We start from the raw sequence: 13,716 nt of genomic DNA, 5'->3' as shown, positions 1-13,716 counted from the left end.
GGGGGGAGGGGGGTCACAAGGAGGGGTCAGAGGGGTCGCCAAAGACCATCAGAAAACACAGTATTTTCTGTTGGTTATGGGGGTTCAGTGTTGGAAGTCTGGCCCAATTCTATCATTGGTGGGGTTCAGACTGCTCTTTGATTGTAGGTGAACTACAAGTCCCAGTAACTACAACTCCCAAACGTCAAGGTCTATTTCCCCCAAACTTCACCAATGTTCACATTTGGGCATATTGAGTATTCACACCAAGTTTGGGCCAGATCTATCATTGTTTGAATTTACAGTGCTCTCTGGATGCAGGTGAACTACAACTCCCAAACTCAAGGGAAATGCTCACCAGACCTTTAGAGTAATTTTCTGTTGGTCATGGGAGTTCTGTGTGCCAAGTCTGGTTTAATTCCATCACTGGTGGAGTTCAGAACGCTCTACCACAAAGTCTACAACGGCCAGAGCAGATGTCAAATAGAAAGTGAGAAAGTCGGTTCCTTTGTTCTGTACATATGGAAGACAGCCATGGCTGCCTCTGTCAACAAGAGCTATAGATTTAGCTACACCACAGAATAATGAATTAATTGAATGGGCCTGAACCGTACATACATTTCAAGGATTTCTATCTGTTTTCCTTCTCTAGCAGTAGTGGCAAATCGAGAAGTATACTCATACCTAGAAGGATATAAAATGAAATGCAGGCATTCTGTACCTTGATCCTTAAAAGTCTGCGCAATTACAATGCCATCTTCTGGAAACTTCGCAATACTGCATCCTGAGGCGTAGTTCACTGGGAAACAAAGAGAGGAGTTTCACTGGTTCTGATTGCATTTTTTAAATTGTATTTTCCCACAACTGCATTGCAGATGTCACATATTTTGGTCAAGATATGATGCAATGTAATGGTGCCTTTGCTCCCCCCCCCCTCCCCCAGTCTGCTCTGTTGACTTCCAGTTTCCTAGGCAGGACATATTTATTTATTTATTTATTTAGTACACTTGTATACCGCTAATATCTCAGCCTGTGCGGCGACTCATTACGGTTTACAACATATTTAAAAATACAATATTCACTTTAAAAATATAAAATAAAATATAAAAATACATACATATACATACATAGTATTGGGCCACCAATACAGACCGGAACATCTCATAGTTAAAGTCGTAATCCAATTCGTTATCCTTGATTGCTAGTCCATGATCAAAACATCATCACATCGGAATTAGTTGAAAACTTGCTCGAACATCCAAGTTTTCAGTTTTTTCCGAAATGCCATTAGCGAGGTGGCTGATCTTATTTCAGTAGGGAGGGCATTCCAAAGCCGGGGGGCCACCACAGAAAAGGCCCTATCTCTCGTTCCCGCAAGCCGCACTTGTGAAGCAGGCGGGATGGAGAGAAGGGCTTCTCCTGAAGATCTTAGGGTCCTGGTGGGCTGATAGGCCGAGATACGTTCGGATAGGTATGTAGGGCCAGAACCGTTTAGGGCTTTAAAGGTCAAAGCCAGCACTTTGAATTGGGCTCGGTAGCTAATCGGTAGCCAGTGGAGCTGGTACAGCAGAGGAGTTGTATGCTCCCTGCGCATACATATCATTACTTTGAAGATGTATATAACGAACCATGGGGAAAAGTAGGTTACTTTATTCAATACTAAGAATCCCAACACTGCTTCACCAAATTTTAAAGAATCACACCGCTGCTCACCAAATTATAACGATCACACCGCTGCTCATCCAAATTATAATGACCACACAGCAGCCTACCAAATTATAACGATGACACCACCACTACAGACTAGCTCACCAAACTATAAAGGGAGTATGGTTGTTGGACCAACTGAATATTTAAAAGTTAGGTATTGGGAACCACTGGAACTAAGAGACTTTAAAATGATTCTTTAAAAGATTTCCGCTGCCACCATATTACTAATAAACAGGCTGAGGTATTATTGAGAGGTTGTTCTGTGACCCACTCTGTGTCACTAGAGTTTTCTTTGAGGCTGTTAAGAGCTGACTTGAATAACACTTTGACCACAAAGGTATTCACACTGAGGCTGGTATAAGTTGATAAAAATAACAAGAACTTTTATTGAACAGGCTTGAATAATTCAGGTACAAATGCTTATTGGTTTCAGTAAAATTCTGGCATACAAAGCTTGTGGTTACGTTTGAGAAGAGATCTTAAAAACTTCTGGGTTGCAAGTCTTAAAAGTTACAACACAGAAGATTACTTCAGGAAGTGAATCTCTGAAAGTAACTCCCACAAAAATCCCCTTTAGGAATCTAGCCAAAACCTGAACTAGCCTTCCTTAGGAAAAGAACAGACCACTGGCAGGGTTCTGCTCCACACAGTATTCTAGCTATACTTCTCTATAACTACTCTGAATACTAAACTAAAGCCTGACACAAAGTTTTTCTTCAAAACCTCAAACTGCTCACTAACACCCGTTCCAAGCTCCAACTCTAAACTGGCAAACGGAGAACTCAAGCCTCAGTTTAAAAGTCACTTTTTTCCTTCAGATCACTTAGGTTCTGCCCCCATCTTCCTAACCAATCCTAGCCTTCTAGCTTTCCCTCCAATACTAGAACATGCCTCCTTAAGGCAAACCATCTCCCCAAGGGACTCGGTGTGGCTTACATGAGGCCGAGCCCACAATACATCAATACAAGCAATAACGGACACAATACAAAGCAATTAAAATAAATTTCATACACAAATAGCATAAACATTAAACAAAATACAGTGCACATTTAAAATCTATGGCTGGGCCAAATGTAATTGAAGTCTAAAAAATAATGCTGGGCATGAACAAGATACTAACTGGAGCGGGTAGCAGGGAGCACACAACGCCCTTGTTGTCCCAGCTCCATTGGCTGCCGATTTGCTACCGGACCCAATTTAAGGTGCTGGTTTTGGCCTACAAAGCCCTAAACGGTTCCGGCCCAAAATACCTTTCGGACCGCATCTTGGCCTACGAGCCCACGAGAACCTTGAGATCGTCTGGGGAGGTCCTTCTCTCGATCCCGCCTGCCTCACAGGCACGTCTGGCGGGGACGAGGGAGAGGGCCTTCTCGGTGGTGGCCCCCCGGCTGTGGAACACTCTCCCTGCAGACATCAGACAGGCGCCCTCCCTTATGTCCTTCTGAAAAAGCCTTAAGACATGGCTGTTCGAGAAGGCATTTAATTAAGTGCTATAATAATGTGGTAAAGATGACTGGAATGGAACAAGGAATATGAGATTGGCTATGATTCCACTATAAGACGAAGCGGATTTTTAGTGTAGCTTTGTAATTGTTGTGTAGTTTATATGTTGTTGTAATTGCCTCTTTGTAAAGTGTCTTTTATGTGTGTGTACACCGCCATGAGTCGCCCTAAAGGGCTGAGAATGGCGGTTAATAAATGCATCAAATAAATAAATAAATAAATGGGGGTGTTATACCTCTGAAAAAAGTTTATACATAAGACAAGCACTACATTTCCCCCTTCTTTTTTTAATTTTTAATTTTAATTTTTTTTTGTTTTTTTATATTTCTTTTTTAGGAAATAAATAAAATAAATAAATTTCCCATCTTCAATTTGGCAAAATGTTATCATTCCAAAATGAATTCTTAACCACATGATCAGCCATTGTTGTGAAATAAACACAAAGCCTTCTTTTTACTTACTTTCATGGCTCGCCATGGTAAAATCCCCTTCGTAAAGCCCATCACTGAAAGCCATGCCCCAGACGGAGAGAAGATCGTTCAAGGCCGGAATATTGGCTCCCCCGGTATCAGGCATCCACCATTGCCTGTAAAAAAAGGAGAAATAAAGGGGAGAATCCATAACACATCACCACTTTCTAGTCCTGAAAAGCCCACAATTTTTCTCATGCCAAATCAGATTCATTCCATCACTCAATATCCATGGCCAAGAGAGCCACTTAGGCTTGGGCGGTTTCGTTCGTTAATTTCGTAATTCGTTATTAATTCGTATTTAAATTAGCTTACGATCCGATATTGAGCCATGCAGGAATAGTGTGAGGAGTAATTAAGAATCGAAACAATTTTTCCAATTTTCGTAATTATTTCGTAATTATTTTCGTAATATAATATAATATAATATAATATAATAATATATAATATATAATACAATATATTATAATAATATAATATACAATAATATAATATAATAATATAATAATAATATATAATATAATATAATATATATAATATAATATAATATAATATAATAATATATAATCTAATAATATTATAATAATATAATAATATATAATAATATAATATAGTTGTTGTTTGTTTTATCACACCAACAGTCAACAACAGAGGGAGAGGGAAGCTTCAGAAGTTCCCCCTGTCCCATTTGGAGATTTTTTTAGCATATTGCGCAATCGCGTCCGCCATTAACGAATCAATTCGAAATTTATAAAATTTCGTAAATTTCGAAATTTTTTAAAGAAAAAATTCGGAATTCTTTTAAAAAAACAAAACGCAATGGACCCCCTAAAAACGAAACGAGTTTAGAAACAAATTTTTCCGTTGTTACCCAAGCCCTCAGCCACTATCAAGAACATCACATTCAGATTCATGACTAGACATCCTCTGCCACATGTTGCTGCGGCCCAGTCTGTGTATATGTGTTTTGTGTGTGTATGCGTATATGTGTGTGAATATATTTGTGCATATGTGTACAAATATATACACATATGCACAAATCTATATAAATAAAAATGTAATGTTAGTTCGTGCTACCATCAGAACTCAAAAACCACTGGGGGAATTGACACGAAATTTGGACACAAGTCACCTAACAGTCCAATTTATGTCCTCCACTCAAAAAAATTGATTTTGTCATTTGGGAATTGTCGTTGCTGGGATTTATAGTTTACCTACAATCAAAGAGCATTCTGAACTCCACCAATGATGGAATTGGGCCAAACTTAGCACACAGGGCTCCCATGACCAACTGAAAAAACTGGAAGGGTTTGGTGGGCATTGACTTTGAGTTTGGGAGTTGTAGTTCACCTACATCCAGAGAGCACTGTGGACACAAACAACGATGGATCTGGACCAAACTTGACACAAATATTCCATATACCTAAATATGAACACAGATGGAGTTTGGAGGAAATAAACCTTGACATTTGGGATTTGTAGTTACTGGGATTTATAGTTCACTACAATTAAAGAGCATTCTGAAACCCACAAACGACAGAAATGGGGCAAACTTCCCACACAGAACCCCCATGACCAACAGAAAATACTTAAAGCCACCCAGTCCAACTCTCTTCACCAGGGCAAGAAAATGTAATCAGAGCTCTCCTGACAGAGAGCCATCCAGTCATAAATATAGATAGATAGATAGATAGATAGATAGATATGATTATCACACAGAGAGAGAGATATAGTATCATAGATTTGAAAAAGACCCTTAAAGAAGGACTATGATATGTTGCATATTCCAGAGTAGGCAAACCAGGCACTCTCCACATCAACACTGACAAAGAAACAACAAGAAATGCTGTTTACTCACAAGCAGAAAGGAATTACATATATTAGAAACCAACACTTTCTCATTACTTTATTTTCCAGATCACCAGACTGGGCCACAGCAACGCGTAGCAGGGGACAGCTTATATATATATATATATATATATATATATATATATATATATATAAATAAATGCAATGTTTGTTTGTGGGATTAATGTAATTTGTTGGTCTGTGGCCACATCTAGAATCATAGAATCATAGAATCATAGAATCATAGAATCAAAGAGTTGGAAGAGACCTCATGGGCCATCCAGTCCAACCCCCTGCTAAGAAGCAGGAATATTGCATTCAAATCACCCCTGACAAATGGCCATCCAGCCTCTGCTTAAAAGCTTCCAAAGAAGGAGCCTCCACCACACTCCGGGGCAGAGAGTTCCACTGCTGAACGGCTCTCACAGTCTGAACAAGACCATCATTTTAGAAGAAATATTCACCCTGCTTTTGCACAGGAAAAAAAATGCCTCTTCTTGAAGACAACTTCCCATCTTCGGTTTTTGCAAATTGATATGAATTATACAATAATTAATATTTTTAAAACTGCCTGGAGGCATTGATTATAGTCACAGTGCTTTTTAAATTGATTCATCAAAGCCAATTAGAGGTGCATTCCTTCTCAGAAATGTAGATAGCACTATAGGGATTCATTCCTTTAGTGTTCTGCTTGGTTTACTAGTCCCAAAATTGCCAGAAAATAAATTGTCTCCAAAATGCAAACAGCTTGCACGGCTTCCCAAACTCCATACCTTGTGTTTTCATCGTAAAATTTGACTTTCCTCATCACCGAAGTGTTGTACCAATCGCTGAATACTATGAGAGACAGGCCATTGTCCACATCCCTCCTCAGTTTCGTGATCTCTTCGGGAAAATACTCTTCTTCGCTGTCCACCATTAGCAGGGTCCCTGTGTATAAATGAGGGAAAGGCATTCAGAATCCTCAAGCACATCTTGTACCAGTTCTCTCTTTCAGTAAAGTTGCCTATGTGTATTTTAATTTCACTTTCCATATTTGGTCCCATTCCCTTAAATTTATCGGTTTTCCAATGTTTCTGGCCCATTTGACCATATATTCTTTTACTAGCCATCCCCTGCCATGCGTTGCTGTGGCCCAGTCTGGTGATCTGGAAAATAAAGTAATGGTTTCTAATATATATAATTACTTTCTGCTTGTGGGTAAACAGTATTCCTTGTTGTTTCTATGTCAGTGTTGATGTGGAGATTGTCTGGTTTGCCTGCTCTGGAACATGCGACATATAATCGTCCTTCTTTAGGGGTCCCTTTCAAATCTATGATACTAAATCTGTGTGTGTGTGTGTGAATCATATCTATCTATATCTATATCTATCTATCTATCTCTATCTATCTATCTATCTCTATCTATCTATCTATGGCTGGATGGCTCTTTGTCAGGAGGACTTTGATTACGTTTTCTTGCCATCATGAAGGGAGTTGGATTGGATGACCTTAAGTATTTTCTGTTGGTCATGGGGGTTCTGTGTGGAAAGTTTGCCCCGATTCTGTCGTTTGTGAGGTTCAGAATGCTCTTTGATTGTAGGTGAACCGTGAATCCCAGTGACTAGAACTCCCAAATGTCAAGGTCTATTTCCCCCAAACTCCATCTGTGTTCATATTTGGGCATATTGAGTGCTTGTGCCAAGTTTGGTCCAGATCCATCATTGTTTGAGTCCACAGTGCTCTCTGGATGTAGGTGAACTACAACTCCCAAACTCAAGGTAAATGCCCACCAAACCCTTCTAGTGTTTTCTGTTGGTCATGGGAGCCCTGTGTGTCACCTTCACTTAGTGTGTGACCATCACTCAGAACCCCCCCCCCCCAAAAAAAAAAAAACAGTGGAAAGGACTTTAAACCCGCAAAAGCTAAATAAGGAAAAGCTAAATGACAATACAGGAAAAAAATGGAAGAGGGAGGAAAGAAAGGGGAGAAAGAAAGAAGAAGGAAAGAAAGAAAAGAAAGAATGAATGAATGAGTGAATGAATGAATGAAGAATGGAAGCAAAGAGAGAGGGAAGGAAGGAAAGAGGTAAAAAAGGAAGAAAGGCGTGAAAGAGGGAAAGAAAAGGGATGGAAAGAAAGGGTAAAGAAAGAAGGAAGGAGAGAAGGAAAGAAAAAAGGAAAGGGGGAAAGAGGGAGCAAAGGAAAAAGAGAAAGAAAGGGAGAAAGAGGGAGGGATGGAAGAGGGAGAAAGAATGAAGGAAAGAAAGAAAAAGAAAGAAAGAAAGAAAGAAAGAAGCATGGAAGCAAAGAGCGAAGGAAGGAAGGAAAGAGGTAAAGAAGGAAGAAAGGATAGAAAGAGGAAAAGAAAAGGAAAGAAAAAAGGAAAGGGGGGAAAGAGGGAGCAAAGGAAAAAGAGAAAGGGAGAAAGAGGGAGAGAAGGAAGAAAGAATGAAGGAAAGAAAGAAAAAGAAAGAAAGAAAGAAAGAAGCATGGAAGCATGGAAGCAAAGAGCGAAGGAAGGAAGGAAAGAAGTAAAGAAGGAAGAAAGGATAGAAAGAGGAAAAGAAAAGGAAAGAAAAAAGGACAGGAGGGAAAGAGGGAGCAAAGAAAAAAGGAAAGGAGGGAAAGAGGGAGCAAAGGAAAAAAGAGAAAGAAAGGCAGAAAGAGGAAGGGAAGGAAGGGGAGAAAGAATGAAGGAAAGAAAAAGAAAGAAAGAAAGAAAGAAAGAAAGAAGCATGGAAGCAAAGAGCGAAGGAAGGAAGGAAAGAGGTAAAGAAGGAAGAAGAGAAAGAGGAAAAGAAAAGGGATGGAAAGAAAGGGGTAGAGAAAGAAGGAAGGAGAGAAGGAAAGAAAAAAGGAAAGGAGGGAAAGAGGGAGCAAAGGAAAAAAGAGAAAGAAAGGGAGAAAGAGGGAGGGAAGGAAAGTCAGAAGGAAGGATGGAAGCAAAAAGCAAAGGAAGGAAAGAAAGAGGTAGAGAAGGAAAGAGAAAGAGGAAAAGAAAAAAAGGGAAGGAAAGGAAGAGGTAGAGAAGGAAAGAAAAATGAAAGGAAGGAAAGAGGGAGCAAAGGAAGGAGGGAAAGCGGTAGAGAAGGAAGAAAGGAGAGAAAGAGGGAGGGAAGGAAAGACGGAAGGATGGAAGCAAAAAGTGAAGGAAGGAAGGAAAGAGGCAGAGAAGGAAGAAAGGAGAGCAAGGGAAGGAAAAGGGAGGAGGGAAAGAGGTCGAGAAGGAAGGGAGAAGGAAAGAAGAAAAGGGAGGGAGGGAGGGAGGGAGGGAGGGAGGGAGGGAGGGAGGGAGGGAAGGAAGGAAGGAAGGAAGGAAGGAAGGAAGGAAGGAAGGAAGGAAGGAAGGAAGGAAGGAAGGAGCGAAGGAGGGAGCGAAGGAGGGAAAAGGGAGGGAAGGTTGGCCACAGCAATGCATGGTTGGTACAGCTAATACAAAATAATTCCCTGATATACTTTCATGTCCAAAACAAATGAAAGGTGGATTTGAAAGCAGGAATTAATATGAGATATTTGAAGCCTACGTATTTCACAACTGTGTGTATTCACTTCAATTCCACACAACAACAGTGGGCAAACTTCAGTGATCCAAATGAAAAGCTGAACTGCAACACCCATCAGCCACACCTTGTAGGAAGGTATTGGTTCCTACAGATGAACTCAATCAAAATCAGAGTCTATTTTGACATTTCTCAAGTCTTCTAAGCTTTGCAGCCCAAAACAATGAAGATGTACTTTGAGCTGAGTCAAGACAAGGAGGTTTCCAATTACTTACCATACTGACTAGCGTCGAAACAGGTAAACGGTGAACCCAGGACTTCAACAAAATACCCCATGCTTCTCAGGTGTTGGTACATATCCCTGAAGTTGGTGTGAATGTGATCACCATTCCTAAGAGGAAATATAGAATTTATGTTTCTATCAGATTGCTTTCAATTAATATACGAAATATGCTCTGGGAATGATTCCAGACTAATCCTATCACACGCATCCCATGTAAGCCCACCAACACTGGGAGGAAAAGAGATGCAATTGTGCTATCTATATGCAAATACAACTACAGTGCAGTGTCAATACAGAAATGTTATCCCTGGCTTATAAACTGCCAAAAAATAAGAAGAGGCAAGGCCTACAGAGCCTTTCAAGTGCATTATTTGTGACAACATAGATCAAGGAAAACATCAAATGAGAATTCCCTTGCCTTAACTAGATTGCCATCTCACAGCAGGGTTTCTATACTCATATGTCAGCAATTAGATTTGCAAACTCAACCCATGTTTGCCTCCATGACCAATTAATTCCAAAACAAAACACGCACATTAAATGCTTGTGGAAAGTCAGGAACTACGAAAACATGTTTATTACTCAAGTGAATACTTTGCATATTATCTAGACCAGTGTTTCTCAAGCTTCCTAATGCCGTGATCCCTTAATACAGTTCCTCATGTTGTGGTGACCCCCAACCATAGCATTATTTTTGTTGCTACTTCATAACTAATTTTGCTTCTGTTATGAATCGTCATGTAACTATCTGATATGCAGGATGTGTTTTCATTCACTGGATCACATTTGGCACAAATATCCTGGTTCTTATTTCAGGAAATGTGCTCTTTTCTTGAGGCCTGCTGTATTTTGAAATGATAATATGACTAGGTTCTTGTGGGTTTTTTCGGGGCATATATGGCCATGTTCTAGAGACATTTTCTCCTGACGTTTCGCCTGCATCTATGGCAAGCATCCTCAGAGGTAGTGAGGTCTGTTGAAATTAGGAAAATGGGTTTATATATCTGTGGAATGACTGGGTGGGGCAAAGAGCTCTTTTCTGCTGGAGCTGGGTGGGAATGTTTCAACTGACCACCTTCATTAGCATTTGAAGGCCTGGTTGAGCCTGGGGGAATGTTTTGTTGAGAGGTGTTAAGATGTGCCTGGTTGTTTCCTCTCTGCTGTTTTGCTATTGTAATTTTAGAGTTTTTTTAATACTGGTAATATGATTGCTCAAATAAGTTGTTTTTATTGTTGTTGTTGTTGTTGTTGTTATTATTATTATTATTTTCCTGGTTCTTATTTCAGGAAATGTGCTCTTTTCTTGCGGTCTGTTGTATTTTGAAATGATCACATGACTGCTCAAATAAATAAAATGTTGTTGTTATCATTACTATTACTATTACTATTACTATTATTATTATTATTATTATTTTCCTGGTTCTTATTTCAGGAAATGTGCTCTTTTCTTGAGGTCTGATGTATTTTGAAATGATCATATGACTGCTCAAATAAATAAAATGTTGTTGTTGTTGTTGTTGTTGTTATTATTATCCTGGTTTTTCCTTCAGGAAATGTGCTCTTTTCTTGAGGTCTGTTGTATTTTGAAATGATCATATGACTGCTCAAATAAATAAAATGATATTATTATTATTATTATTATTATTATTATTATTATTATTATTATTATTATTATCCTGGTTCTTCTTTCAGGAAATGTGCTCTTTTCTTGAGGTCTGTTGCATTTTGAAATGGTCATATGACTGCTCAAATAAATAAAATGATATTATTATTATTATTATTATTATCATTATTATTTTCCTGGTTCTTCTTTCAGGAAATGTGCTCTTTTCTTAAGGTCTGTTGTATTTTGAAATGATCATATGACTGCTCAAATAAATAAAATGTTGTTGTTATCATTACTATTACTATTATTATTATTATTATTATTATTATTATTATTATTATTTTCCTGGTTCTTATTTCAGGAAATGTGCTCTTTTCTTGAGGTCTGTTGTATTTTGAAATGATCATATGACTGCTCAAATAAATAAAATGTTGTTGTTATTATTATTATTATTATTATTTTCCTTCTTTCAGGAAATGTGCTCTTTTCTTTAGGTCTGTTGCATTTTAAAATGGTCATATGGCTGGCCAAATAAATCTATATAAATAAAAATGTAATGTAGTTCATGCTACCATCAGAACTCAAAAACCACTGGGGGAATTGACGCCAAATTTGGACACAAGACACCTAACAGTCCAATTTATGTCCTCCACTCAAAAAAATTGATTTTGTCATTTGGGAATTGTCATTGCTGGGATTTATAGTTTACCTACAATCAAAGAGCATTCTGAACTCCACCAATGATGGAATTGGGCCAAACCTAGCACACAGGGCTCCCATGACCAACAGAAAAAACTGGAAAGGTTTGGTGGACATTGACCTTGAGTTTGGGAATTATAGTTCACCCACATCCAGACAGCACTGTGGACTCAAACAATGATGGATCTGGACCAAACTTGGCATGAATATTCCATATGCCCAAATATGAACATGGAGTTTAAGGGAAATAGACCTTGACATTTGGGAGTTGTAGTTGCTGGGATTTATAGTTCACCTACAATCAAAGAGTATTCTGAACTCCACCAATGATGGAATTCAACCAAACATAGCATACAGGACTTCCATGACCAACAGAACACACTGGAAGGGTTTGGTGGGCATTGACCTTGAGTTTGGGAATCACAGTTCACCTACATCCAGAGAGCACTGTGGACTCAAACAATGATGGATCAGCTAGTAAATAAAAAAATAAATGATAAGCTAGCTGGCATTGACCGCCCCCCCCCCCCCGCCCCATGTGCAACGAGAAGTTGCTGCTAACTGTGAGAGAAATAAGGTTGAATACTGTGAAAGCCATCCATTAAATGGACCATTGAATCACAATAGACAACTCAAGAGATGTCTAGAAAAAGTGTCCTCCTACTCCAGCATGACTCTATGGCAGCCTGTTTAATAAAATAATAAATATTTCCCATGGCTTCACATATCAACACAAAGTCCTGGAAAGCATTTCCTGCAGGTGGTGCAGGGGTCGTACTGTACTTTCTATTTTGCCAATTACGCATAATTTGTCGCTATTCATTTCTTAGAAATAAACCCACCAGTCTAAGGGGTCATTCTTCATCCTTAAATTATCCCTCGGGAAATATCCCGGTGGGTAGCGGAGATTGTGATATTGATCCCACAGGACGCGCTTGCTGCGAGGGGGAGTCGGGATCACCTTCACTTTGATGGGGAGTTTCACGGTGGAAGTCTGTTCAACGCCAGCTTTTGACTGAGAAAAAAAAAGGAAACAAAAAATTAAGTCTATTGGGATTTTTTCCCCCAAAGAGAACCCATTATTATTATTATTATTATTATTATTATTATTATTATTATTATTAAACTTTATTTGTACCCCGCTAGCATCTCCCAAGGGATTCGATGCGGCTTACAACAGGCCGAAGCCCAGCACAACACAATACAACAATACAATACATAGCAAAATAAAACAGTTAAAGCAGAAAAACAATAGCAATAACAATACAACAGGACGTTATTAAAAACTGAGCCGGCTGAGGTGGGGTACAGGGTTAAAAGTGCTGAAAAAAGTGTCGGAGGGATATAAGATTAAAGTATAAGTGCGGTGTGCGTTGAGAGTGATCTTGGCTCTACTAAAGTGCTTCTGGCTTTGGTAGTGGGGATTCCTAATCTGAGAAGGCACGTTGGAATAGCCAGGTTTTCAGGTTTTTTCTAAAGACCGCCAAGGTGGGGGCCTGTCTGAGATCTTTCGGGAGGGCATTCCAGAGGCGGGGGGCCACCACAGAGAAAGCCCTGTCCCGCGTCCCCACCAAACGCGCCTGTGAGGCGGGTGGGATCACAAGCAGGGCCTCTCCTGATGACCGGAGCGAGCGTGTGGGTTCGTAGACTGTGATGCGGTCTCGTAGGTAGGATGGTCCCAAACCGTTCAGGGCTTTGTAGGTAAGCACCTGCACCTTAAATTGGGCTCGGAAGATAAATGGCAGCCAGTGGAGCTCCTTGAACAGGAGGGTTGACCTCTCTCTGTAAGGGGCCCCCGTTAGCATCCTGGCTGCTGCCCGTTGGACCAGTTGGAATTTCCGAGCCGTTTTTAAGGGCAGCCCTACGTAGAGCGCATTGCAGTAGTCCAGTCTAGAGGTGACTAAAGCATGGACCACCCCAGCCAGATCAGCCTTCGCGAGGTACGGGCGCAGCTGGCGCACAAGTCTCAGTTGTGCAAAAGCCCCCCCGGTCACCGCCGACGCCTGAGCCTCAAGCGTGAGCGATGAATCCAGGAGGACTCCCAAACTGCGGACCTGTGGTTTCAGGGGGAGTGTAACCCCGTCCAACACAGGTTGCCACCTGGTTTGCGATCAACCAGGAGGACCTCTGTCTTGTC

The 13,716-nt window shown here is 40.0% G+C and overlaps 1 protein-coding gene across 1 annotated transcript in view; it reads right to left on the bottom strand.

The window, feature by feature from the left end:
• MBTPS1 (membrane bound transcription factor peptidase, site 1) overlaps window positions 1-13,716 on the bottom strand; it is a 76,805-nt gene that overhangs the window by 24,793 nt on the left and 38,296 nt on the right. The window contains exons 14-18 of the mRNA XM_067471017.1: window positions 12,422-12,594; window positions 9,267-9,382; window positions 6,284-6,440; window positions 3,654-3,778; window positions 701-778 (exon numbers count right to left, since the gene is read on the bottom strand). Of these exons, the coding sequence (XP_067327118.1) occupies window positions 701-778; window positions 3,654-3,778; window positions 6,284-6,440; window positions 9,267-9,382; window positions 12,422-12,594 (649 nt within the window). The remainder of the gene's footprint in view (window positions 1-700; window positions 779-3,653; window positions 3,779-6,283; window positions 6,441-9,266; window positions 9,383-12,421; window positions 12,595-13,716) is intronic.

The sequence above is a fragment of the Anolis sagrei genome, chromosome 8 (genome assembly GCF_037176765.1).
Source record: "Anolis sagrei isolate rAnoSag1 chromosome 8, rAnoSag1.mat, whole genome shotgun sequence".
Lineage (NCBI taxonomy): Eukaryota > Metazoa > Chordata > Lepidosauria > Squamata > Dactyloidae > Anolis > Anolis sagrei.
Note: the sequence above shows the minus strand (reverse complement) of the source record. Positions and strands in the feature narration are given on the sequence as shown.